The sequence below is a fragment of the Antennarius striatus genome, chromosome 9, assembly GCF_040054535.1.
Source record: "Antennarius striatus isolate MH-2024 chromosome 9, ASM4005453v1, whole genome shotgun sequence".
NCBI lineage: Eukaryota > Metazoa > Chordata > Actinopteri > Lophiiformes > Antennariidae > Antennarius > Antennarius striatus.
This window is the reverse complement of record NC_090784.1, coordinates 17,822,423-17,848,516: the sequence shown is the minus strand read 5'-3', so window position 1 is coordinate 17,848,516 and position 26,094 is coordinate 17,822,423. Positions and strand designations below refer to the sequence as shown.

At 44.7% G+C, this 26,094-nt stretch overlaps 1 protein-coding gene across 1 annotated transcript in view; it reads right to left on the bottom strand.

Moving 5' to 3' along the window:
- Positions 1-1,783: 1,783 nt before the first annotated feature.
- erfl3 (Ets2 repressor factor like 3) overlaps positions 1,784-26,094 on the bottom strand; it is a 42,108-nt gene continuing 17,797 nt past the window's right edge. The window contains exons 2-5 of the mRNA XM_068323247.1: positions 14,194-14,428; positions 6,640-6,755; positions 5,346-6,490; positions 1,784-5,179 (exon numbers count right to left, since the gene is read on the bottom strand). Coding sequence (XP_068179348.1) covers positions 4,556-5,179; positions 5,346-6,490; positions 6,640-6,755; positions 14,194-14,428 — 2,120 coding nt within the window. The 3' untranslated portion in view covers positions 1,784-4,555. The remainder of the gene's footprint in view (positions 5,180-5,345; positions 6,491-6,639; positions 6,756-14,193; positions 14,429-26,094) is intronic.

Below are 26,094 nucleotides of genomic sequence, written 5' to 3'. Positions count from 1 at the left end.
GCTTTTGAGGGTTTTTTTTTTTTTTAAAGTGCACGTAATCAGTGGCTGGATCAACTACTGATTTTGTTTGTTTTGGCATCGTAGGAATGCATTCAATACATTCTCAGACAGGTTTTGGTGTCTGAACAAATTTCTCGAGGTTATTCTGAATATCACAGAATATCTCTTGTCAGAATGTGTGTGCTTCCTGCCACTCTGGCTCAGATTTTCAGACTAAATTACAGGACAGTCCGTGGAGAGAAGCCACTTTAAATGTCAAACCAATGAAAAAAATCCACTCTTTCATGTTTTAATACAGCTTTCACATCTAAATCTCTAGTACGACTTAAAAAACTATACAGGTAAGCAAGAAAGTGTTACTTCTATCAAACATATTTATGGTGTTTTAGTGTCACAAACTCCACAACTTAAATATTAAGAAAAAGTTAAAACATTATGTGTGGGGCAGTTTCTGTCTCAGCTTTTGGCATCTTTTGTTTGTTTGTGTCATGTTTTGATTGCATTTCTGACATTAAATCTCCCATGTGACATTATAGTGCCGCTCAAAGGCAGAACATCCTTTTGAAAGGTGAATGGGTGAGCCGTGTGTGCATTACATGGGTGAGTGTGGGTGAGCCAGCCCTGCAGATAAAGTGCTTTTCTTCATTGCTGCTAAACCTCCACCTTCAGAGGCCTCTGCGTCGTGGCAGCCATGAGCGTTCCGAGTGTTCATCTCAGCCACGCACATCACGACCTTGACATCAGAGATGATGGCAAACACGAAAATTAATGAACAGAAAAAGAGTCTTTAAACTAAACAACAGTTTGACCTTGCTGTATAGCTTACGTCTATGTTATTGCTTGAACATATATGCTCTACTGTTTGTTTGTTTTTGTGTTAAATTTATTTATTTTTGTTCAAACCTGTTAAACTGATTATTGGAGAAACAAATAAAACTAGTATTAATTTGAAAAATATGGTGCTGTTACACAGGAAAAATAAAAAACTTCAGGATTAACTGTATATTTAAGATTTAAAGGGTAGTTTGAATTTCAGAGTTAGTTCTCTTGGCAGTTAACACTAGTAGCCCTTTAGCTCAGCAGACTTAACAGCTGGCCTGACTAAACTAAGCTAAGCTAAACTAAGCTAAGATAAGCTCCTGCTGACTCATGACTTAAAGTGAGGTGTCATTCTTGTCATTAGTCACCATTGATGATCGTATTTATTTAAAACATTTCCAGTGTAATTTAATATTCCTTTTAAAAAGCAACGTTGTGTTGACTTCTTCACAAAGCAGCAGAACGTTCAGCGTCATTTCATCTTTCCTGTAATTAACTGGGCCAGTGAAGGAGCCACAGAAGAACACTCCAGCCTCATATGACTGTCTGCTTCTGGCTGACGACATGTCGGGTTAATCTTCTTGTTTACAACTGATAAAAACTCCAGCGACTGATTCGGTGTCGTTAATAAATATTAAAGCACAAAAGAAGGGAAGAAATAAACAAACAAAGCAAAGTTGATTTAACCAACTTTAATTAACCCTGATTACAGCTTAATTACAAGTTTGGAAAAATAAAACATGAAAGAAGTGGAGATGTTGAACGTTACATCTGGTATTAACTCTCACATCTCCGTCTGAGTGTTATGTAACTGCTGGGGGGGGGGGGAGGAGAGAGAAAGAAGAAGAGAATAGAGTCAATTAATACACATCTGTTTGCTTCTTTTAAAATGATACCCCACCCCCTCAAAAAATAAGAGAAAATAATACAAGAGCAAAAAAAAAAAGAACATTATAAAATAAAAATTACAATAAATGAGAAAAAGGATAAAACCACTCCCCCTGTGCCCTTAAATAAAATCCTCTGCCGCTGCCCTTCCCTCTGAGACCAATGTTATTTTTTTCTGTCAGCAACAAAATTAATATTACACATTTTGTTTATATTACAATGGTTAAAAACTAAAGACGTTAAAAAAAGTCTCAGGTTCAGGAAGTTTAAAGGTTTGAAACAGGGAATGGCATTGGGGGAGGTGTTCACATAATCCAAAATGATCTTCACGACATAAAAAGCAACAGCTAACAGAGCCATGGAATTATAATAATGCCAGGTGGAGAGGTAAATAACCCAATGAGAACAATAAGAACAACAACAATAATCAATAGCAATATTAAAAATCAGACAAATAAACTGAGAATCCTTTATTCGTGAAATCTTTGTGCCGTTTTGTCTACCTGACGCAGGACGAGAGGCAGGCTGTGTGACTATCAGAGCCTGATCAATGTTTTCTTTTTTGTTTTTTTACGCTGCAGTGTCGCGACTGAGCCAGATTTCCAAGCAAAAAAAAGGTTCGAGAGCGACTGAAAACACAGCCGGGAACGTTTAAACGGAGGAAAGAGAGAACGAGCGGCGAGCAGGTAAGACGAATGCTTCATCTGTGGCTGAGATATGACAAGTAGTAGTAGTAGTAGTAGTAGTAGTAAGGCAGCTGTCATTTCAAATACAGACACAGGACATCATGTGTGTGTGTGTGTGTGTGTGTGTGTGTGTGTGTGTGTGTGTGCACGTTATGACATGTTCCAGTCCAGACCACAGGGGTCTGATGAGGAAATTCAATCAGCTCAGCTGCACAGACCGCCTGGAGGCCATCGATCTGACCGTCCTCTGCTATGGATCCGTCTCATCGCCGGTCAGGCAGCGACAGGCCGCTGGTCAGATGACCCAGTCACCAAGACCGAAGGTGTAAAAGCATCATCACTGATTTCTCGTGTGTGTGTGTGTGTGTGTGTGTGTCAACATGAATAGTTTGAGGAGACGGCGTTTCATTAACCACCTCTCTCTCTCAGCCTGATTCGAGACCTGCTGTGAACTTTCCAGCGTTTGCACAAACAGGCAGAAGAGACGGGGTTACTATCTCGCTAATGACCCACTAATGGACCCCGATCCCACCCCGGACACGCACACAGAGGCAGATGATGTAAGTCTAGGGTCAAGTGGGGGGGGAGGGGGGTGAGGGGTTGAATCCTTGGAGGAACCCCACTGAGCTGAGCAGGACTGTACAAACAGGAAATAGCATAAAGCTCCACACCGAGAGGTAAGCCAGCTACACATCTGAATCAGCAGCAGTCTGTCGGAGTGTCCGTCTGGTTCTGATCGGCTTGTCGTCTGTTTTCTGACTTGTTTGTCTATGAAACAAATGTACAAGAAAAGCCCCCCCCCCTCTCAATCCCTCTTTCCTCTGTCCACCCACCCACTCACCACACCGTGTTACCTAGAGAGCGGCTTCTCACACCCCCCCCCCCCAAAAAAAATAATCCACTTACAAAATATCCTGAATTAATCATATTGTTAATATGCTATGGTCTCTTTTAAAATCTAATCTTCTTAATAATTTCATTTAGAATATATAAACATATAGTCTGCATGTGTGTCATTAGAGCTCAGTTTGCATTTTTATACATGTTATAAAAACAAGGCATAAAGAGGTGTGTGTGTGTGTGTGTGTGTGTGTGTGTGTGTGTGTGTGTGTGTGTCTTTGCTGGTTTAGTTTAACACTATCTTTGATTGTTAGACGAGCTTCAGCTGGTGAACGAGGATTCTGGGAGTTTTCGCGTTACTCTCTGTGTTCAGTGAGGCAAGAAGGCTGGTTATCGGTTACAGGAACCCCCCCCCCCCATCCCCGAAGACCTTCGCTTTGACGTCCCCTCGACCTCGTCCTTTCGCACCACGATGCATCTCGATTCTACTCTTAACCCTCTGCGCACATCTTCCGAGAAAGGGGAAGGGGAAGAGGAAGGGGGGGGGGGCACCAGAGAAAGAGCAGGCAGAACAGGAAACAGACTGCAGGAAGTCAAAAGCTCTGAGACAACGTGAACGTCTCGCCTCGTCCGTGAGCGACGCTTCGAACGCGAGTCGTTCCTGTATTTGTTTGTGTGTGATTCCAATAAGCGTACAGCGAATGGCTTCCCTGAGTGGAGTGAGCCAGGTGTAGTCAGTCTGCCCCCCCCAACCCCACCCCCGACGATTTTCCAGTATCTGCCAAACGTTCGTCTCCCTTCTTCGCTCCAGGGCTGATGGGTTTTCCTTACAGGCACTTATCAAAGTCCCGTCTCACCGGTAACGTAGCAGTGGGGGGGGGGGGTTGTGTGCATGTTGTCCTCCTTGGTGTGTGTGAGGGAGAAGTGTTGACCCTGAGGAAGGTGCTGACTGAAGATGGGAGCTGTGCTACTGGGGGGGGGGGGTGATCTGGAGGAGAGAGGAGATTTTCCTCTGATTCAAAGTTGCTGCATCTACCGTCGCTGAAGCTGAGCGGGTTCCTCCTCCTCCTCCAATAGGATGTGTTCTAGAAGAACCCCCGATCCAACAGAGGATTGGTGGTGGTGGTGGGGGGGGGGTCATACCGGGAGGAGATTCAGGCCATCTCTGAGGTGTGTTAGTTTCGTATGTGTGCATACGGACTGTGCTCTCAGTTCGCCGGAGGTCTCAGGAAACGTTTGTCAGTGTGGCAGAGGGATGACAGAGGAACCATTTACACACTCCTGTGCTCCCCCAGTAGTGTTTGGAGGGGGGCAGTTGCTCATCAGCAGTCTTTGTTCTCCAGAGACAGCTGTGCGGTGGCACGATGCAGCTCGGCGCTCACCCTCAACGGCGTGGCTAGAGAGCCTTCGTACGCCAGCGGGGGTGGACTGTCCCCGTCCCCGCTTCCTGTCCCGTCCTCCTCCGTCTCCATCCGGCCGTTGCTCTGCCTCTCCTCCTGCGGTTTCACTTTCTTGTCGTCCGACTCCTCCTGCGAGGCCTCCATGCGCTGGTCTTCGCTCCAGCGCCTCTTGAAGCGCAGTTTCAGGGGGATGCATTTCGTCTGGGGGCCCCCCGCCGAGCCCGTCTGAGGCGAGGGCGAGTTGCCGTCCCCGTGTTCCACCGGCTCGCTCTTCAGGGCAGGCAGGCTGCGATTGGCGTTGGTGTGCGTGTGCTGCGAGTTGAAGAAGGGCATCAGGCTGGGCGGGGGCGGAGCGGGGGCTTTGAAGACGTCCTCGTCCAGCTCCTCGTCGGGATGCGACGGATGCTGGGGGGCAGCTGCGCCGTTAGCGAGGCGGTGGCGAAGGGAGAAGAGCTCAAACTCCTCATCTCTCTCATCCGGGTCTTCGTCACTGATGTCAGTCACTTCCACCTCTTCCTCTGATTCGATGTCAGAGATGGGCTCCACCTGGACCAATGGAAACACAGAAACTCCAACAATCAAGGATCAAATTAGTGAATAAAGAAAAATAACATCAAACGCGATTTAGAACATTAACTTTGTTCAAAACATTTTTGTTAGTAATTGATAAAACTTGGATCACGATGGCAATATTTGGGCGTACGTATCTCACCTTTATCTTGGGGAGCCCGGCGCTGTTGAGCGACTGCATGGAGGAGGAGGCGGAGACGATGCTGGAGCCGCTGGCTGAGCTCAGGTCGCTGCCGAACGACAGCGACGAGCCCAGGCCGGAGCTGGACGACATGGATCCGGACCCTGAGCAGGAGGACATGGAGCCCTGCCGTGGTTTCCCCTGGCTCTGACCGTCCCTCTGCTTCCTGCCCAGCGGCGGCGGCTGCAGCTTGAACTTGAAGGGGGACATGTGTGGAGGCTCCTCGCCCAGGTGGAGCGGGTGATGCATGGGGTGAGAATGGGTGTGAGGGTGGGCGGAGTGAGGTGGGTGCGGGTGATGGTGGGCGGAGTGAGCCAGAGGCGGGTGGTGGTGCCGCTCTCCCCCCCTGTCTCCCCCCGCCGCCGCCGCTGCCGTCCCCGCTCTCTCTGCTCTCTCGCCTCTCTCTCCGCTCAGACCGGTCTTGTCGGCGGTGGGCCGGTGGGGCTGGGGGATGACGATGTTGGGGTACTGGAGGAAGGCTCGGGGGCTCAGACCGTAGTTGTACACCGACTGGGTGTGAGCCTGCAGGTAGCGCTTCATGTCCTCTGGGTTGAAGGAGAAGTGGGAGCCCAGCATGGGCGACAGGTTGGGTGAAGGAGTGTACGGCAGGTGGGACGTCGGGGTCATGGAGAGCGCCGGCGACAGAGGAGGCGCTAGGAGGCCGGCTCCTCCGGGCCCCGGCAGCGGGGACACGGGGAACGGCGACAGGGGCTCTGGATGGATCCGGTGCCCGGCGGGACCACGGGAGCCCGGGTGTCCGCCGGGATTACCGGGCCCTCCGTACATACGGAACAAGCTTTCATGAGAAAGTCGTGGATGGATGATACTCCGGTAACCTCCTCCTCCTCCTCCGCTCACACCCCTCTCCACCCTCTCCTCCCCCACGCCCGTGTTGCCCTCCTCGATCTCCGAGTTGACCGAGGTGCCGTCGCTGCAGTCGCTGACGGAGCCGCGGGCCATCCGCCGGGCCACCGAGCTGAACATGCCGCCGGGGCTGCGCAGGTCTTCGTTGGGAGACAGAACGTCGGAGGGGGTGGAAGGAGGAAAGCGGAAGTGACTTCCTGCACCGGTGGGGACGGGTGGGGCGCTCTGAGGAACGCCACTTCCTGGAAACGACAAGGAGGAGGAAAAAATAGGAGAGACAACGTTGAGAAATAATAAATCCCACTCTCTTGTGTAATCCTATGGAATCCTTGCATCCTATTGTGGGATTAGGGAATATCTTAACATGCACACTCAGATTGTCGCGGCTTACCAGTGGAGGCCATATCAATGAAGGGGTAGTTGACCAAAACGAGTTTATTGAAGTTGAACTTGTAGGTGAACCTCTTGCCTTTGGTCTTGTGGAGGATCCTCTTGTTGTAATAATATCTGTTGAAGAGAAGAAACGCAGACACGACACGTTTAAACACCACACTCACACACGTTTTATCTTGTGAAACAGTCTGGCTCTAAACTGCCAAAATAAATATATGCACACACACCCACACACACCGCTCAATTAACAACAACATGTCATTTCAAACATACTCCTTATAAAAGTATAAGTTTGTTTCCAAACTCGACGAGAGCGTGACAGACGTGTCGGCGCGCTCAAGCACACGTTTTAATAAGCACCAGTCTTTTATGTCCCCCCCCCCCACTTGAAATGATAGATATTACAGAGTGTTGTCTGACATTTACACAAAGCAGACACAGTAAAGGGAGGGGGCAGGAGTAGGGAGGCAGGTTTGGGGGGGTAAGGAGTGTTGGGAAGAGGGATAAATAAACCAAGAGATCAAAGGTCAACGTATGGAGCGTTAAACCTGCTGCTAAATGCGGTTTGTAAATGGATGGCGAGGCACGGCGGTATGTAAACAGTTTCCTGCGCGTCGCAGGTATGACTCACGCCGCTTTGACTCACGCCGCTTCGCGTTTCGTTTGTGCGAGCTCAGAAAGGGAAGGAATTAGAGAAGAAATCCATTTTTCAAGCATCTTTTTAAGTGCAGATTTGATCAGACGTGTTGAACATTGTGTTGTTTCATTCTGCTAGCTGGACCCCATCTCTTTATGTAACAACAAAACAAAGCCACCAATAATTCACCCATCATTATCTGTTTACGTAATGGCCATTCTCTCTGTGTTTTTTAAGCTTCTTCTCTCTCATGACTCCTGCCTGCAGTCCAAGGCTCCATTTTTATTAACCTTTGTCCAGATGCAGCTCTTTATGTAACATCTCTCTGCTTTTTCTTCCTCTGATCCACATCCACTTTATGTAACCTCTAGATCCCCTCACACACACACCGAGGGCTGAGATGGAACAGAGGAAAGCAGGAAGAAGTATAGAGCAAGAAAAAGGAACTAAGATGGCGTGGTTTGTCCATCAGGGAGATAAGAAATGATCCAAAAAAAAAAAAGTTCTCTCAAACACAGGGAGGGGGTTCAGGGTAGGGAGGTAACACTAAGCCAACAGACTATAACTACCACTATGCTGAGTGGTAGTTATAGTGGTAGTGTGTGTGTCTTATTATGCGTATTACACAGATTAACTCGGCCATTTTTTGCTCTCGGGACAGACTGTTACTCTTAACCTTCTCCCCCCTTTCTCTCAGCATACTATTGATACGTCTCTCTCTTTATCTCTCACAGATCTCCCCTGCCAAATCTTTCCCAGGATCCTTCACTTCCAGAGACGAAGGCGAGAGACTGAGAGAGACGCTGCAGGCCTGCGCAATAGAAAATATTGTTTACGCCAGGCAGAAAGGATCATGTAATTTCTGCTTAAGGGGAGACACTGGTAAGAGTTTGGAAGGGGGTGGGGGGGGCAGCAGCGACAGACAGGAAGTCAAGCAGAACTAAAACCGTGACCAATCAAATTAGGCGATGACAGAAAAGTCATACGTGGGTCTGAAAATTGATATTGTAAATGAAAAAACAAAACTCGTTTGAGAGCGATTTGTTTTATTCGTTACATAACTCCTGACTGAAGTGAAATAGTGCAAATTCTGAGACACCACACTTGATTAAATACGATATAAATAACTTGCATTTCTCTGTCGCTGCACAAACACCGTGCAAATAAGTGAAACGTAACGTTTTCCTACATCTTCTAGGAAGCAAAGACAAACAAAAACAAAACAAAACACCCACACACACACACACACACACACAGACACACACACACACGCACACGCACACACACACACATACAATCAACCTGCGCCGTCATATAGGCAGACCGCTCTTTGAACAGCATTTGAACTGACTTCAAAAGAGAAGAAAGAAATTCTTTGAGTTCCTGCGTTTAGCTGCCCACCGCACTTGCCTCAACACACATGTATTAACACACACACACACACACACGCGCACACACACATCTCTTCTATATCCTGACTCTATATAACTGCTAACTCATTCACACATGTGTGCTCCTCCACACCCTCCTGAGGCACGAGCCAGGAGACGCAGCTTCATCCGGATCCCTGTTTAACCAGAACAGTCGACTCAAGGATCAATGCTAGTATGGATTTGGGTAAAGCCTTCAGGGAAACAGCAGGAACGCTTTCTATCAATTCACTTGTTACTGTGTGTTATTCTAGGCCAGGGATTAAGTCTGCGATTAGACGGGCCTGCTGAGGTCTAAAACAACGATCAAAGAAGGAGAGCTGGAGCTCTCTGTCAGGGAATGAGAAGACATTTCTGAACAGCTCCTAACTTAGTTTGAAGCCGTTAACACGATTAACCACTGAGTTACCTGACTGAATCCAATGAATTAGATTTCAATATCTTTTTAAAATCAAAATAAAACCAAATTAGTTCTTCTAATGGAACGACAGAACGTCCTCAAACAGGTCCTCGTGTTTGTCGGCCCGTTGGTCTTTTTATGGGTGATGTCAGTTAACTATCTTTGGAGAACACATTAGCGCAGCTGTTAATAGTCACGGCTGGAGCTAGTAAGAGTGTTGTGCGTATTTTTGGCTCAATATCGCAGATCATAATTTATTACTAAAGGAAAGAACCGTATAAAACTCTAAAATCATGCACGACCCTTTAGTGACGTGTGTATGAGCTCAATCTATTCCAGTATCATTGTATGCACATGCAAACGTGCAAACACACACACACACACACAAACACACACACACACACACACACACACACACACACACACACACAATGTCAAAACTAAAATTGAAGTCCACCAACCAGCTTGTGTGTGCGTGGACAGGCTGTGCCTTGCCCATTGTTGGGCTGTAAATAGGCGCTGACTGTGACAGGAAGTTGGGATTACAATACTCCCCATGAGCCCCGTGTTTATTTTCTGCCTCTTTCGTCAGCATTGGCTCTTACACACACACACACACACACACACACACACACACACACACACACACACACACACACACACACACACACAGACCTATTCACACTCAGTTGTGTGTGTGTGTGTGTGTGTGTGTGTGTGTGTGTGTGTGTGTGTGTGTGTGTGTGTGTGTGTGTGTGTGTGTGTGTGTGTGTGTGTGTGTGTGTGTGTAGGTTCCAGTCCCACGTGAGAGCGCTTTGTTTAGAGGCCAGGTTTGATGACTGTTTATTGCCTCTAAAAGGAAATTAAATGCTTTTGGGTGGGGAGGCGAGTCAGAGTTAGAGGCGTGAGAAGGCAAGTTGTCAATGTGAGAGCCAAGAAGAAGAAGAGGATGTAAGTGACGAAGAGTTCGGTCACATGCGCTGCGGGGTACAGTATGTCGAGCACACTTTAGTGTGTGTGTGTGTGTGTGTGTGTATATCCTTATGGAAAATACAGACTTCATTCAGTGAAGGACAAAGATGTGCTGGTCACATACGTGAGGTAGACAGAGACGATGTAAAGACAATGGACAGAAGCCAGCATTGAACACAAGAATACAATGTCAGATGCTGGTACTGCCCTTGGATGCTCCCTCCGTTCTGACGCTCTGATCTTAGCTGTGTGTGTGTGTGTGTGTGTGTGTGTGTGTGTGTGTGTGTGTGTGTGTGTGTGTGTGTGTGTGTGTGTGTGTATGAGAGCGAGAGAGAGAGTCCCTCTGTCCTACAAACAGGCCCAGCCAGCTACTGTAGGTGAGTAACCCCATACATATGCAGCAGTGTTTCCTCCAGCGTGTTTGGTGGATGTGTCACTGGGGTTTGCGTCTGAACGTGCATCAGAGCCGGATTTCATACCACAGATTAACACGGTTACCTGTATTTTCAGGGATTTTCTTCAGTGGCATTACACAAACCATCACACTTAAAATACACCAGAGGACCAGAATGTTATGCTCGTGCACATTTAGCATGCAGTAAACAAAAGTTTCCAGCTGAGGGTGGCCCCTTGGAGTTTTAAACGAATGCTGGGAATTTAAAGGACACGTTACAAACGTATCTGCAAGCAGCCTGCACAGGAATACGTCGGTGCACAATGGTGCGCTTGTGTACGCGACTGTGCACATGTGCCGCGATGTTAATGTTTGCCAGCTGTGCTTGGCAGTCCCCCCTGACCTCTGACCACCGTGTTGGGCCGATGTGGGCTACAGACTGGAGGACAGGGGGCCCTGGAGGTCTCCTGGAGCAGAGACCTCTTAGCGTGATTACGCTCATTAAGTCGGCTCCTTGGAATGACTGATTGGCAACAGGCTTCATTTCCCGCCACTCTCGTCTGCAGATCAGAAGAAGTCTCATTTATGAGAGTGACACCAGGGGTAGGGGGGGGTTGTCCTTTTTTTATTAGGACATATGCCTATTTAACTTATCCTTGTAAACATGCACTGAAATACAAAAAGGTATCATCTGAAAAGAGCAGAATTCTTGCAAAACCTGGCACAAACACCTTTCATAGAATACCAAATACAAACATTAAAAAAAAATCAAAAAATCAAAGACTAGAATCTAACTCAACACCTTTTGTGTTCACACACACGTTTTCATGCACACACTTGCACAGAAGCGCACACACACACACGCGCGCGCAGTGTGAGCGTAATCCTCTCGACTGGAGTGGGAATATCACAGCGGTCGTGGGAGCGGGAAACCAGGATGACGCATGGACCGAGGCAGTGTGCCCTCAACGGAAAGCCGACACACACACACATGTACGCACGCACGTACACAGACACACACACACGCACACACACACACACGCACGCACCAGTCCCGATAAAGGGAATTTCCACCATGTGTTAAGCAGACAGGAAAGAATAAGATCATCCAAGTAAAAATAATAATTACAGTCTAGGTGATAAAAAGAACACTTCAAAACAGACACTTCTTTTCAAGTACGTCAGCATGTCTGTGTGTGTCTGTGTGTGTGTCTGTGCGCTAATTGCCATGTTCTGACTGCAGTCTCCTTTCCTTACAGACTCCAGGTTTCTACCATATGAAGGGCACATGGTGGCCCTGCTCTCCAGCAGTTCGCTCCGTATGGACTGCGTAACACACACATGTATGTGTTTGTGCACCTTCATTTACATTTAGTGCCATTAATCCTCTTGCAACTCCCCAGCAACGTGTGTCTTTCTCCAGACACTTCATTTCAAGCTTTCGTGGGAGCAAAAGGACCAAAGCCACCTCTGGTGTCAAATCAGGTGACGACGTGGGTGTGTGCGTGTGTGTGTGTGTTGATTTGTTTGCTGCCAGCCTCATAATAAGCCTGGAGCGACTTTGCTTAATTTATGGGTACAGAGGGAAACAACCCAATTGTGGACAAAAGAGAACAGAGGGGGAACTGAAGCAGCAGAGAACTTGATAATAATCAGCCTCAGAGGCCAGTCCATCAGAGGGCACTAAGACCAGCTATATATAAGCACACTGCAGCCTAAGCTCCAAATCTGTTACAGCTCTAGAGGATGGATGTGCTATAAATACACAGCCTGCCCATAATTATCCACATCTTTATTCTTTTTCTCTCTAAATCCAGACTCCAAGTCGGAATTTGTCGATCCTTTGTCCCCATATGACCCCAAACAACAGGGGTGAACTACATTTCACCATCATGAATGAGTGTATATAAAGAGTCACACCATTAATTAATTGAACCTAGATATTTAAGTCCTTTTACAGCATCAAAATTTTTTCTGTTGTTGTTTTTGTTGCCCTTTCTTGGCCACGCGTAGCTATAAAACAACAAGCTGGGGCCACACTGACGGAGCGCTGGGAGGACTTTCTATGTGATATATAATGTTGGAAATACTGAACTCTATTGTGTTGAGTGGTCACTATGCGGGGCACATCGTAAACCTCATAACCAAGCACACTGGGGCTCAACATGTTAAGAAAGTCAGATGCACAGAATGAGAAGTATCACTTGAAATATTATAGTAACCATGCTTCTGACTTCACAGACGGGACTAATCCAGTCTGATTTCAAACTTGGTGAATCTGATCTGAGGATTGCAAAGACGAGCCAGCCAGAGGACAAAAAATATCAATCAACAATTAGATATAAATATTATTCTTCATGAATGAGTTACAAAGTGCCTGAGACGCAAAAAAAAACAACCCGCCAGACGACCAAATAGGGCTGTTTAACTCAACCAGAGATAGTGAATCAAGATGTACCTGACTGAATGACTGAAACTGTGATGGATAGATGGAGTGAGTTGTATTTTCTTTAATCCAAGCTGTAAGGCGAGACTCGCCAAATGGGTCAGTGGTGTAACTGTTCCTATCCAGGTCAATGCCACGTGAAGGCATGTGTCCCTGCTCATTCTTGCTAAAGTATTACAGACTATGTTAAGTGCTATTAGTACCTAGCCAGACTTGGCTCACATAATGTCTGTCTGAAGCAGAGCCAGAGAGTCAAAGCTGAATGAAATGCTTCCAGCAGGTCACTGCTGTAACCAGATTTAGCCACCAGGGTCACACATGCTGTAGTATTCTCCACTGGGATTATGAAATGTTTCTTAAACTACACATGGAGGCTCAGGGAGGTGTGTGTGTGTGTGTGTGTGTGTGTGTGTGTGTGTGTGTGTGTGTGTCTAAAAGAATGGCAGTGGAAAACATTTGTTCCAGCTGATCTACATGTGTGAAACCAACTCTGATCACTCAGATTCACATTCTAGATGTCATTCTAATACAAAAGAGTAAACATGGATTCGTTCAGCAGGAGTACTGAGGATAAACTAGGTAAGAGTATTAAGTCAGGTGTTAATTTGAGTCAGAAAATGGCAAACAATTCAATAAAAAGAGGCAGAGGCTGCAGCTGCATTAGTCTTTTGACAGGAAAAGGCCGGTGGGGAAAATCCAGAACTTGAAGTGCCAAAAGACAATAGCAACTGGCAGCGCGTTGCTCAAGTTGTCCTGAGATACAAACACAAATTGAATTTTCATGCTGTAATGAATTTCAGTGGGTGCAGTTTTTGTTGGATGCCGGTGCCAACCCCCCAAAGGAGACTCTGTGCGCCGCTAAGCATGAAAACTTTAGTTCTCACTTGGGAAAAAAAGTGTGCTGGCTTTTTTTAAGGTCCTAAAATTTATTTTAGATGAAAAAATACCCCCACAGTGAGAGGGCAGATGTCATATTTTTGTTAGCTAAAGTTGTGTTTTAGTAGGTTATGGTAGCGATACACAGCAAAACTGAAGAAACAACACACCCAGAATCGTCCATGCAGCAATATATTCTAATCAATGTTGGGGGTTTTTGTAAATGACTCAGAGTAAATTCATTTTGATGTACATAACTTTATCTTAATTTTTGTAGAGTTTAAAAATGTGTCTTTTTAGGATAGTAGCAAAGAGCTGTGGATAAACACACACTCCCTTGAGCAGACACACAATGACACATATCATACATACTCATTAAGTCTCTCTGTCATTATACCTCAGTGCCCGGCTCAGCTTGTCGTAGTTCATTTGGGGTTTACACTTCCTGGCCCCCCACAGCCTGGCTACTTCATCTGGGTCCTTGATGACAAACTCTCCATAGTCCCCCTGCCAGGCGATGACATCATGATACTCTTCCTTTCTGAGCAACTCAAGGATGAAATGCCACAGCTGGATCTGCCTGGACCCAGGACTCGACTCAGGTTTGTAAGCCCAGTCTGGGAAGGCATACCCTGTAACAGAGAAATAAAATTAAGTGTTGGTGTCGATGTGGAGAAGAACTAAACTAAACAGGACCTAAGACTATTCCATGTGTGGACATATCAAACCCCTGAGTGAAAAATAACCCAATAAACCCAGACAAGTCTGTCTTGGTTCTGTAGAATAATTCAGATGATTGAAAACTGTTTCAAAGAAAAGAAAGAGACAAAGTTATGATCGCAATAAGGAATAAGCAGCTGCAGCCATCTCAGGTGAGTGGAGTCTATTCTATAAGAGAAAAGAGGATTAAAGATGCCTGGCCACGTATAGCTCACATACAACAAAGCAGCTTAGTTGAGCACAGAATGTCTTCATTCATATTTCACGTCGTACACAGACGAGCAGATTACTCTGAAGTCTTCCCTGCTTTCTTTTTTTATCTACTTGGCTACTGCCAATCATTGAACCATCTCGAGTCAATCAATCTTTGTGGGACAGTCTGAAACACTGCAATGCACGAAGATAAGGAAATAGGAAAGAATGTCTGAGGCAAGTGATCGAATCAACAATGCCGTTAAACTGGAAAAAATTCTAAGATATCCACATAATGATCATTGTTTTCAAAATCAACAACTTTGTTTCGAAAGAGTATGCTTTCCCCTGAAAGCAGTTCTTCAAAAATGGTCTCCTGAGTGTGTGAATCTTAAAATGTTAGGGGTATGTTCCACAAAGTTTCGAGGAAAAGTGCGGAAGATCTAACTTGAATTTACCCAGCAAATTCGGGGCTAAACTGGTTCCATAATGCTCTAAAAGACTAATTCAAGACAACTTCTGGTCGTCAACATACATGCATGTTCAGCCTATGTCCTCAAGAAGCCTGCAAGGTTGAACACAGATCAAATTGGTCCAAGAAATGAATGGAGCAGAGAGAACATCCTGCCATGGGGCAGCACTTCCAATCAGAGAAGACTCAAACGTGAGGCAAATAAAAATAGATAAAGATGCCAAAAATAAAACCAGCAATGACGGAACAAAACAACATGGCAGGACCTGCCATTGAATACAAAACTATAAATTAGGTAGTGGCATAAAAAATATGGATTTATGCTACATTTTTGGCTGCCGTACTGTTTATGAGATAAATAAATTTGTGTGACATCATTTAGAGTAAAAGTTAAAGATCACATTGCCCTTAATTAAACTTAAAAAGCAGTAACTCTTCCGTTTGAAATGATCCACTGGCTGTCGATGCAGGTTTGTGCTAATCCAGACAGACGACTTCTTGATTGTAAAACAATGAGTTGATCACGGCGGCACGGCTGCTGCTTAATGGGGAGCACTTATTATTTCCACAAACTTTTAGTTAAGTCTGGTTTAATATAGAGAGACTTTGGTGTCACCGCAATGGCTCTGTAGCTCTTCACAGGAAATACATGCACTGAAACCACAATAATGAAAGTGGTAGTACAAGTGGGCTTCACCACTCTGCTGGAAACAGTTGAGAACATGAAAAACCTTTCCACCTCTCCTCCACCTCTTTCCTCTCGTGCAGTCATTCTTTCCGACAACCGGAGGAAAACAACGTGGCCAGTCATCTCTCCTGTCTATTCCACCACCTCCCCATCTCTCTCTCTCCACCCTCAGCTCGAGTAAGAGACACAGAACGAGACTGTGAGCGTGGGTATACGGCTGTTTGTAGGAGCGTGCACGGCCTAAATGTTCGACTCCAAAAGAGTGTGCGTGTTGGAAAACGCCGGTGCAAGTCTCCCACTAACATTCTGTTGCATGGGTGGTCAAGAAGACTTCACACGACAGAGCAAAGTAGACTATTACGGTGTAACACTGCCTGATATAGTCTGGATTTTATTTTACCAACATTCATCCTCATAGCACCGTCCAACAAGTGAGGAGGAGGAATTACCAGAGACAGAGCATCCAGCCTACCGAAGGCTTGGTGTGTGTGAGAGACATTTAATGCCTGGTAGTGCATGTGTTGTTATGTTTGGTGCAACATCAGGCATCACATAACTGAACTACCTGCCACATGTACTGCAATACAATTATGGATAATGTAGGATTTATTTCGGATATCCGATATGCCAGTGTTAGTCCTGTTTTGTTTGTTTTTTCTTATAGAACAAAACCTATTAGTAGTAGTTTTAATTAATGATTATGCTACTCTTAAAATGATAATAAACTGGTGGGAGCATTAATGGAAATATAATTATTTTGAAAATGATGTAAGAATATGCTTGAACAATACCCTTGCTCGCTTGCTAAATTGAGTGTTGACTCAATTCTGTAGTTTTATAGTTTATTTTTATGAGCTGCATTAACAAATAAGGAGTTTATGCCTCTTCTGACCTCCTGATATCTAAAGACAGTGATGATCTTAAAAGAGTAGGATAATGTATTACGTCTAATAAATCACAGAGTCTATTCTACCATGACTTCCTAGTTTGAGAGGATGTGTCTCTTATGCTGCTATGAACTACTGTAATGCTGAACTAGACTGTCTTTCATTTCTATTGTATTAAAAAAAACTCACTTGTGTCGTTGAAAAAGCTGAATTTTCCACACTGAGGATCAATAATGTCTTTTCTTACATAATGTTTGACGACACCACATGCAAATGGCAATAGAGGAAATGAGACAAGCTTGGCTAGAGATTAACAAATCATCAGCCCAAATCATCAGATTATGGATGTACAGGGCTGTCAATGGATTTACAGGATGACAGCCTGAAGTACAGATATATAGCCCTGATAATCTCTCTGCCGCACTATTGCGTCCTGACCATTTAGTCACTATTGTACATGTACACGCGTAATAGTAAATAATGATGATTACACATCTGCTGGACATATATGGATCTGGAGATAAGTGTACCTTCTGAAGCCTTTCATCAATTTGACGTTACTGCTGCATTTTCGCTTTCTGTGTAATATATAATCTCTGAGTGGAAGCAGGGTCATTTCAGTTTCCAATGTTCTGGGTAAAAATGGGATGATAGGGAAAACAACATCCTGTGTTTTATTACTCATCACATGTAGGCTATTAGTTCGACGTCACCACCACTCATTTTCGTTTCTCCTCCAATCACGGTGTTTTGTTTGTGAGGCACGGCCAGTGAATCATTTAGTTGTCCCACCTACTAAGGAGTCATTTTGTGATTCATGACAAAGCCTTATGAAACACAGTACAAGATAGATGCCTACACTTTTTCCATCTGGCTAATGAGACAAAAAAAAGAGTCCTGCTGCTAGTTTTCAGACCTGCAGAGGTCAGAAGGAGTTAGAGTGTAACCCCTCCCCCCCCAACACCACCTTTCACTTTTATCTTCTTATGGTAAGAGTGTCGATCTCATTTTCACTGAGGGCCACATCAGCATAATGGCTGTCCTCAAAGGGCAAGAAGTAACTAGAAAATGTAACTAAATATAACTCAATGTAAAGCAAAATAAAAGTAAAATAAATGTAACTACTCCTTAATGTTAAATAACTGATTTTATTACTTATTCCAAGTTACAAACATTACAGTTACACAGAAAAAATATGTTTTCTTGTTGTTCCATTATATTAGTCTGGTTATGAAAAGCCATAGTACTCCATCAATCAAGAATCAAACTATTCAAACAAACAAAAAAAACCCCACAAGTTAGGACATTAACTTTGTTCAAAACGTCTTTGTCAGAGTTAAAATGGGCTTAATTACTGCATTATGGGAAATGTACTTTTGGTCAAAGCACACTTTTGACCTGTTTAGACTTTTTATGCTCTCGCGGGCCACACTGAATGATGAGGTGGGCCACACTTGGCCCCCAGGCCTTGGGTTTTACATGTGTGTCTTACGGCATCAAACTCCAGATGAAGTGCAACCACAGACGATCAGGTGACGATGGAGGATCAAGCTCCATCAGCGATTACACAACCTGGCTGAGATGACAGAAGCGTGAACAGTTTTTAACCAGTTGTGTAACTAATTACAGTCACTCTGGGGTTGTTAAATAAATAGCAACATTGATAAAACGGATACTAGGTAAATATCACAATAAAAAAACAACCTACTAAGTAAGCACCATCGGGTTCCTACGTGTGTGAAGGTCAGTTTGCGATGTTGCATGCGTGTGTGTATGTCTGTCAAGATGTATCTGTAATGATCTTTTTGACTTTGGCATGAACCACAGAGGTCGCCACGACACACACACGCGCGCGCGCGCACACACACACACACACACACACACACATATCAGATTTCAGGATCCTTGAGTGAAACGGATCCCATGTAAATATGTGAGAGGACCGGCAGCCTGGCTGTGTGTGCATCGAGACGTGGACAGTCTGTACGAAATGACGCATGATTGGATGTCAGTGGCAACAGTGTGTGTGTGTGGGGGGGGGGGGGGGGGTTCACAGGTGTGTGTGTGTGTGTACTTCATCAGATCGTTGAAAGTTACCATGTGAAAAGCTTTACATCAAAGAGTCCATATGACGTTTATATAGTAACACACACACACACACACACACACACACACACACACACACACACACACACACACACACACATACACACACACGCACAGACACACACACACAGTGAGAGCGAGAGGGAGAGAAAGAAATGATGGGGATTAAGTTAAGAGGAATGTGGAGAGAGAGCAAGAACAGGTGTCTTTGTCCTTCTATCCAGAAAAAGTTCAACCCAGGCTGAGCTGTCCTGACTCACACTGGATCAGCTATCACAAACACACACACACAAGACACACAAGACACACACACACACACACACACACACACACACACACACACACACACACACACACACACACACACACACACACACACACACACACACACACACACACACACACACACTCAGATTTGTTTCATCAGGGCCGTACAGCCGAGAGGAGAATTTCAGCCTGGAATTTTGGGAATTTGTGAGAAGCTAAGCTTCATGATGAAGAGGAGAGAAAGAGATGAGTAGAGGGGAAAAGCATAACCTACCCCCCCCACACACACTTAACCTCTGTGACCTCAACTCTCCCTCTATGGATCCTTTCCTTCTCACCCCCTCCCTCCTAGGGGAGATACAAGATAGCCATTACAGCATGCATGTGAAAGTCTCACACACACACACACACACACACACACACACACACACACACACACACACACACACACACACACACACACACACACACACACACACACACACACACACACACACACACACACACACACACACACACACACAGACCTGGCATCAATAATGCAGAGACTGGTGTGGAGGGTTGATGATAGGGGTGCGTCTAATCTCTGCCCTGGGACAACGAGAGTGCAAATACGTCAAGAAGTTGTAGCGTGTGTGTGTGTGTGTGTGTGTGTGTGTGTGTGTGTGTGTGTGTGTGTGTGTGTGTGTGGTTAGTTGGGACAAGTAAGAGGCAGCTGGAAGAAAGTGATGCGAAGGGGACTTGGAGAGGCAGGATAAAAGGAGGTAGGGGCACATGAGGAGGGAAAGCGGGGCGGGTGGAGTGAAAGAGAAGAAGGGAAGACGAGATGGGGGGAGCAGTGGGACAATCGGAGACCAGAGAAAAGACGGTATGAGCGACGGAGACGGGGGAGGGAGATCGGAGAAAGAGAGAGAAGGAGAGACAATGGGAGTGGGAGAGGGGTGGATGGAGGGAAGAAGGAGGAGGGCGGGGGAGGGATGAGATCATAGCTCGTCTGGTAGTCTGTTGTCATCCAGATCAGATTGCTTACCCCCCCACCCCCCCTCCAGGAGTGCGGATGCTTCTTTTCCTCTGTGTGATCTTGGTAGCAGGCCCCTATCAGACTTCTAACACTACTATTTCAACTATGTGTGCAGCCCACCAGATCAACAATGACACACACACACACACACACACACACACACACACACACACACACACACACACGTGCGCGACAACCCCATGCGACACTATTAAACAAATTTAAAAACATATAATGACAAAATTTTCTAAATTATCCTTAGCCTGTCCTGCAAATACATACAGTATGACGCTTGAGAAAAAAATACAGGTAGTGCCAATTGTTATTCAGACATGGCAGTTAGTCATAATGTTCATCATTTAAATGTCTGTCCTTCCCTGACAAAACAACACCCCCCCCACCTTACATTTAGCAGTAATTTCACTCTCTGCTCACCTTCCATTCTGAGAGTCATGTAAATGCAAGTAGAGAGAAAACAAGTGAAAAGCTACTGGAGGAAAACAACATGTTCCTTAATTAACATTTCAGATGGTAACACCTCTTATAATGATGTTTAACTGTCTGTTTAATCGAGGTGTCAAGTTTTCAAGATAAACAAACTCTTCTTGTAGATTAGTCACAGAAATGGGAACCTTGTGAATTATCTCTCTATATATGTATTTATATGTACTGTATATATATATATATACACACTGTATATATACAGTATGTATCTGTTTTTTAATTTTATTTTAATTGCCGTCTGCAGCAGCACAGCCTGGAAAACCCCTGTCAGACCTACATACAGGTGTAAAGCTGTAAGTACAGGTGTGATGTCTGATCAATAACACTGTACTCTGAGGTGGTCTGGGTCACGTATTACCCATTTGTTTTGGCAGTGTGTATGAAACTACATTCTGGGCCCAACTGAGGTGCCACAAACAGCAAAAAGCCATAAAAAAATGCATAACGGACCAAACACTGTCTGATTTCCATTTGGTTGACTGCCATGCAAATTGTGAGTCTTCACCTCCTACACTTCACCTGCCTGTTGGGCAGCTGTTTGAACTGATTTTACCATTAACACAAACCTTATTACAGGTGAAACCATTTCATCAGTGGTAAATGTGGCACATTATAAAAGTATGTCACGGTAAACAGTCAAAAATATCAACTACAGCTTGGTTACCCAAAGGTAAAGTCCTCTGAAGCATGGTTGAGTTGGACACATTCTGAACTTGTCTGAACATTCTGAACACATCTGGTCTGGCGAATGTTGTCTAGAATTTCGTGGTGACACATTATGACGCCAGGTGTGAGCTGGTGAACTCAGCCTTCCGTTGGGGATTGATTGGATCACACAGGACAGATATTAATACTTGGTATGCTCAATTTCAAAGAAACGGCAGACCGGACGGCTGACATGGTACTGGAGTGTGAAGGAGGGCGCGAGCTGATGGGAAGGAGGCAGAGACAGACGGGAAGTCAGACAAAGTAGGTGAGTGAGAAAAAAAGTGAGGTGGGGAGATTTCCAGAGCTGCGAGTCCGACTCAGCAGCACATCAACAGTCAGACCTGTGCCAGACGGACAGGGAGTTGCTCAGTCAGGGTTTTTACACAGGGCCAGGGCCTGATGATGGCCATTAGCTGCAGTTGGCTATCGGCATGTATTTCAAACCAAACCAGCTTTAAGCTTGGAAATGGGGAAAATGACCAGCGACACATGTGGGTGAGGTCAGAGAGTTCTGAGAGTCAGTAAAAGGACTAAAAATTGATTGACAAAAAAATAAAATAGTGTTTGTGTATAATGCATTCATTCACTTATCCACAGGCTTGTCTTTGTCGCAGCTGCTTGAATCGCTGAAACTGCCCCGAAGCGGCAAGCTTTGGGAAAAGACACACAAGAACAGGGAGGTGGAGGGGAGGGATGGAGGGATAATAAAAGACTTGGAGGGTGAGGCAGGGAAAGTAGGAGTGAAAGGAGGCGCGGGGGGGTGGGGGTAGGGGGTAATCAGAGCCCATACGCCTGAATCCCAAAGTGTCTGAACTCTTCCCACCAAGTCCATTAAAAATTCATTAGGCCAATATTCAAGGAAGCCGAGGGAGTGAGGTGGAGAGAGGAAAAGACGGACACATGAGAGGGACCAGGAAAGAAAGCAGGTAGATGGCAAAAGCACCAATTTGGAAAGGAACTTCTCAAAACAAAAGTCACTTCTTAAAATATGAATTCGATTTTATGGAGAACAATATCCAATAACCATAAACAGTTTTTTTTTCTTATCGGTCTATTTATTAACTTGTCTCTAGAATGCCAGAAACTAAAGAATCTTTGTCCGGAATCGTACAGTGAGGACATCTAACTGCTTTCATATAGAATTCTCCAATGTTAAACTGAATATCAAGTAAATAAGCTAATACTGAAATTTTACCTGTTGGAGGAAGGGGAGTTTGGGCATTTTTGTGAAACAAAGACACATGTACGTATGTTTATTGATCTTCCATGCAGTTGCAACAAATTCTCTGCCCAACATGTCAGAAGCAACTTTGTTGAGAATTTCATCTAAAATCACTCGGTAGCTCTGACAAATCCCAGACAAACTAACACCAGAAAAGAATATAACTTCATTAGTGGAACAAATAATAAGTTATGGATGTCTCAAAAATCCTATGGCACACAGGGACTTGCCTCGAGGCACACCGGCTAGCCGTGGCGCACCATCTTGGAACCAATTTCGATGAATGTGGGTTGTTGTTAATGATCCATATTGGGAGTAGTTTCTTATGGAGGGTCCATTTTCAGAATGCCTCGATGCAGAGTGCCAGCGGGGGTTAAACACATATTACAAACAAAAATGCGAACGTATCAGCCATCAACTACTCTTAGAGGGAGCCAGTTTATAATTTCTATAGGTTCTTACTTGGCACCATAGAAGCAACCAACAGAGAGAGAGAGAGAGAGAGAGAGAGAGAGAGAGAGAGAGCGAGAGAGACAGAAAGGAGAGTGCTATGTGGCCTTGGAGGGGCCAAAAATAGTGCCCCACACACACTTACACATACTGGGGTTATTGTTCAACAGTGGGGGAGCAAGAGCGAGAACACACGACATGGATGAGGAGATGAAGCAAAGCTCAGAGGCGGTGAATGTGCAGGCGACCAGGGAACAAGCGGGACATAGAAGTAGAAGGACATGACGTAAGACCAACGATTTGGTCCCGCCGCCTCTCATGGCTCGCTGCTGTAAGGCTCGCTGTCCGGTAAACAGACAGATGTCTTTTCCAGGAAAATGTAGGGGAGGAGCAAAGAAAGGGGAAAATAGGCATGTCTATAAGGATCCTTTCCTTCAAGAACAAACTCCTCTCCTGCATCCCTCAACATGTAGTTCACATGCTCCACTGCCTGACCGTAAATGGCTTGTTAAGTCACGACACGGTTCAGATGTCCTTCGGATGAAGAGGCTGACAAGCAAGCAAGGATGAGCTAGTTCTTCCGTGGCGACGGTGCTGAATGCAGATGCTCGATTTATCAACTGGTTAAGATTTTAAGCACAAGAAACATTAGTGAAAAGTCAGCTCTTCTTCACAGCCATTCTTACAATTCATTAACACCGCTTATCACAATATCATGTCAAAGCACAATAATAATAGAAACGTATAATCCCATAAAATACATACAGCATGTATAGTTCCAATATCGACCATTAAGGGTCACTCATCATTTACGCGATTGATTTGAATTCAGATTAGTATACGGTGAGATTTTGCTCCACAAGGAACTCTGGACTAGTTTTTTAAGCGTATCCAAAAACAGCATCCAGAGTCAGCTGTTATTGTTGACCACTGTACGGTAAAGTAGCCCCATCAAGAAATTTAGCTTTAGAGCGAAGCAAGAGGAGGGGGGGGGTTGTCGGTCAGAGGCAGAATTGTCATCAGAGAGATGGTCACCACTACCACTAACGTCACTAGCCTTTGCCTTATCAGCCATGATAAACGATAAAGTATCATGGAACGTAAGAAGAACTGACACTCCGAGAAGCTCAGAGACAAGGCAAGAAAAAATAGGGGAGATAAAAGTTGGAATATTGCTAACGCTGTAGCAAGATACGAACTAAAGATACGAACACTCTAAATCGAGTGTTGGTATCTTGAGGACTACCTGTAAATGTGAGAGATCTTGAGATTCCTCATTTATAGTAAATGCAGCAACACAAGACAAGAAGGATGTTTTTAGTTCATTTTGTTAAATATTCAACAATTTTTTAAAAAAAAGTTTTAACGAAATAAATTCACCTGCCAAATGCCAACTCATTGTAGAGTAGAGTAGGACTTAATTGATCCCTGAAGGAGGTTCCATCAGGGAAATTAACTTCTCTGTCGCACTACACACAGCACAGTGAGTACACAAAAACACAGAAAAAGCACACAGAAAGCACCAGCACATAGAAAGTAGTAGAAATATACCCACACCAAATAGAAATAGTAATAAATAACCCATCAAGAATATACAAATAGAAAGGCATAAGTAGGCATAGAAATAAAAAAAATAAAAATTGTACAAGATCTGCAGAATTAAACATGTCTCGCACGTTATTATGGGACTAACTGAACATAATAAAAAAAGTTCAAAGTCCACAAGGTGATAAATAACGGAATATTTCATCAGCAAAGAAGGGTCACACAATTTAGGCCATGACTGATTTAGTCTTGTCCCACGCAGAGCGATGAATGTAACCGGAAACATGTACATACAACAGGCTGGTCTTCACAATAATGCATACAGGATAAGAACACTGTGAACGCACATACACACATAAAGCCACCGCACCTGTACCGCAGTGCTGTCTGATGAGGGAGTGAGTGTGTTTGTGTGTATGCTGTTCCCTGGAGTGTGTTAAGACCAGCAAAATAATATTGTGTCGGTGAGAAGAGTCCTGTTGCTCTCCAAATGTTGTTTGATATGTTTATTCTCAGCCATGTGATGCACTGTCCTTAGACACACACAAACAAATACACTCTACACGCAGCAGCCTCAAAGGACATCATGCAAAGTGCATGTGTAATAAAAATAGTCGTCATGCTAATTTTGTTGTCAAAAACACACAAGTGTTAAGGTCGAAATTCCAGTAAGGAGTGGAGGTTTGACCCAAATGCTTCAAAGCTTCAACTGTTACCATAGTAATTGACGTCCAAATCAGTATTCAAGGCAAGGAGACAGTGTGCCCGCTGCGCCAAAAAAAGGGAGGCAAAAGACAAAAAGAGAATGAGAGAGAAAGAAATGGAAAGCTTCTGTGGTGTTTGGGTGAGCCTAAAAAGACTTTTTTAAAAACTGTGATGGCTTTGACCTCAACCTTCAAACCTCTTGAGACTTTTGAGGTGGGGACAGTGATTGACGTCTCTTACGTCTATTGCTTTTTAGATTCAGAAGTACAAAAATAGAAGCTCACCATGGAAATCATTATGAAAGATCAGACCGTTTCATGGACGATCGATAGACCAGAATGACAGAAGAAACTGGGGGGTTTAAATCAACATTGACGCAAACAAAATCTCCACCTTCGGGTGCAGACAACCTGCTCTGGTGGATGAGACTGGCTTTGATCATTATCATATTAACATATTTAATTTTAAATATTTCAATGAAACATTGAAGTCTGTTTATAGTTACCTGGACATGCTTTCAATAAAATATGGATTTAAGTGCCTGTGGAAGTCGCTCTCTTGTGTAATTTTCCCATGATGGGCGAATAATTTCCTTCAAAGTTTCTTCAAGGGAAAAGCAGTCAAGACCTAACACGACTATGTTACAGGCCAGAGGCGCCGCTCTCCTCTTCCACGCTGTCGCCTTACCTCACAGGCTGGTGTTAATGTACTTCTGCAGCCAACAGCTTGGCAGAACGCTGCCAGCAGACACTTCACCTCTGGTTCAACACACTGCTTAGACTCACTACTACCTGCAAGAGCAAGCCAAGCA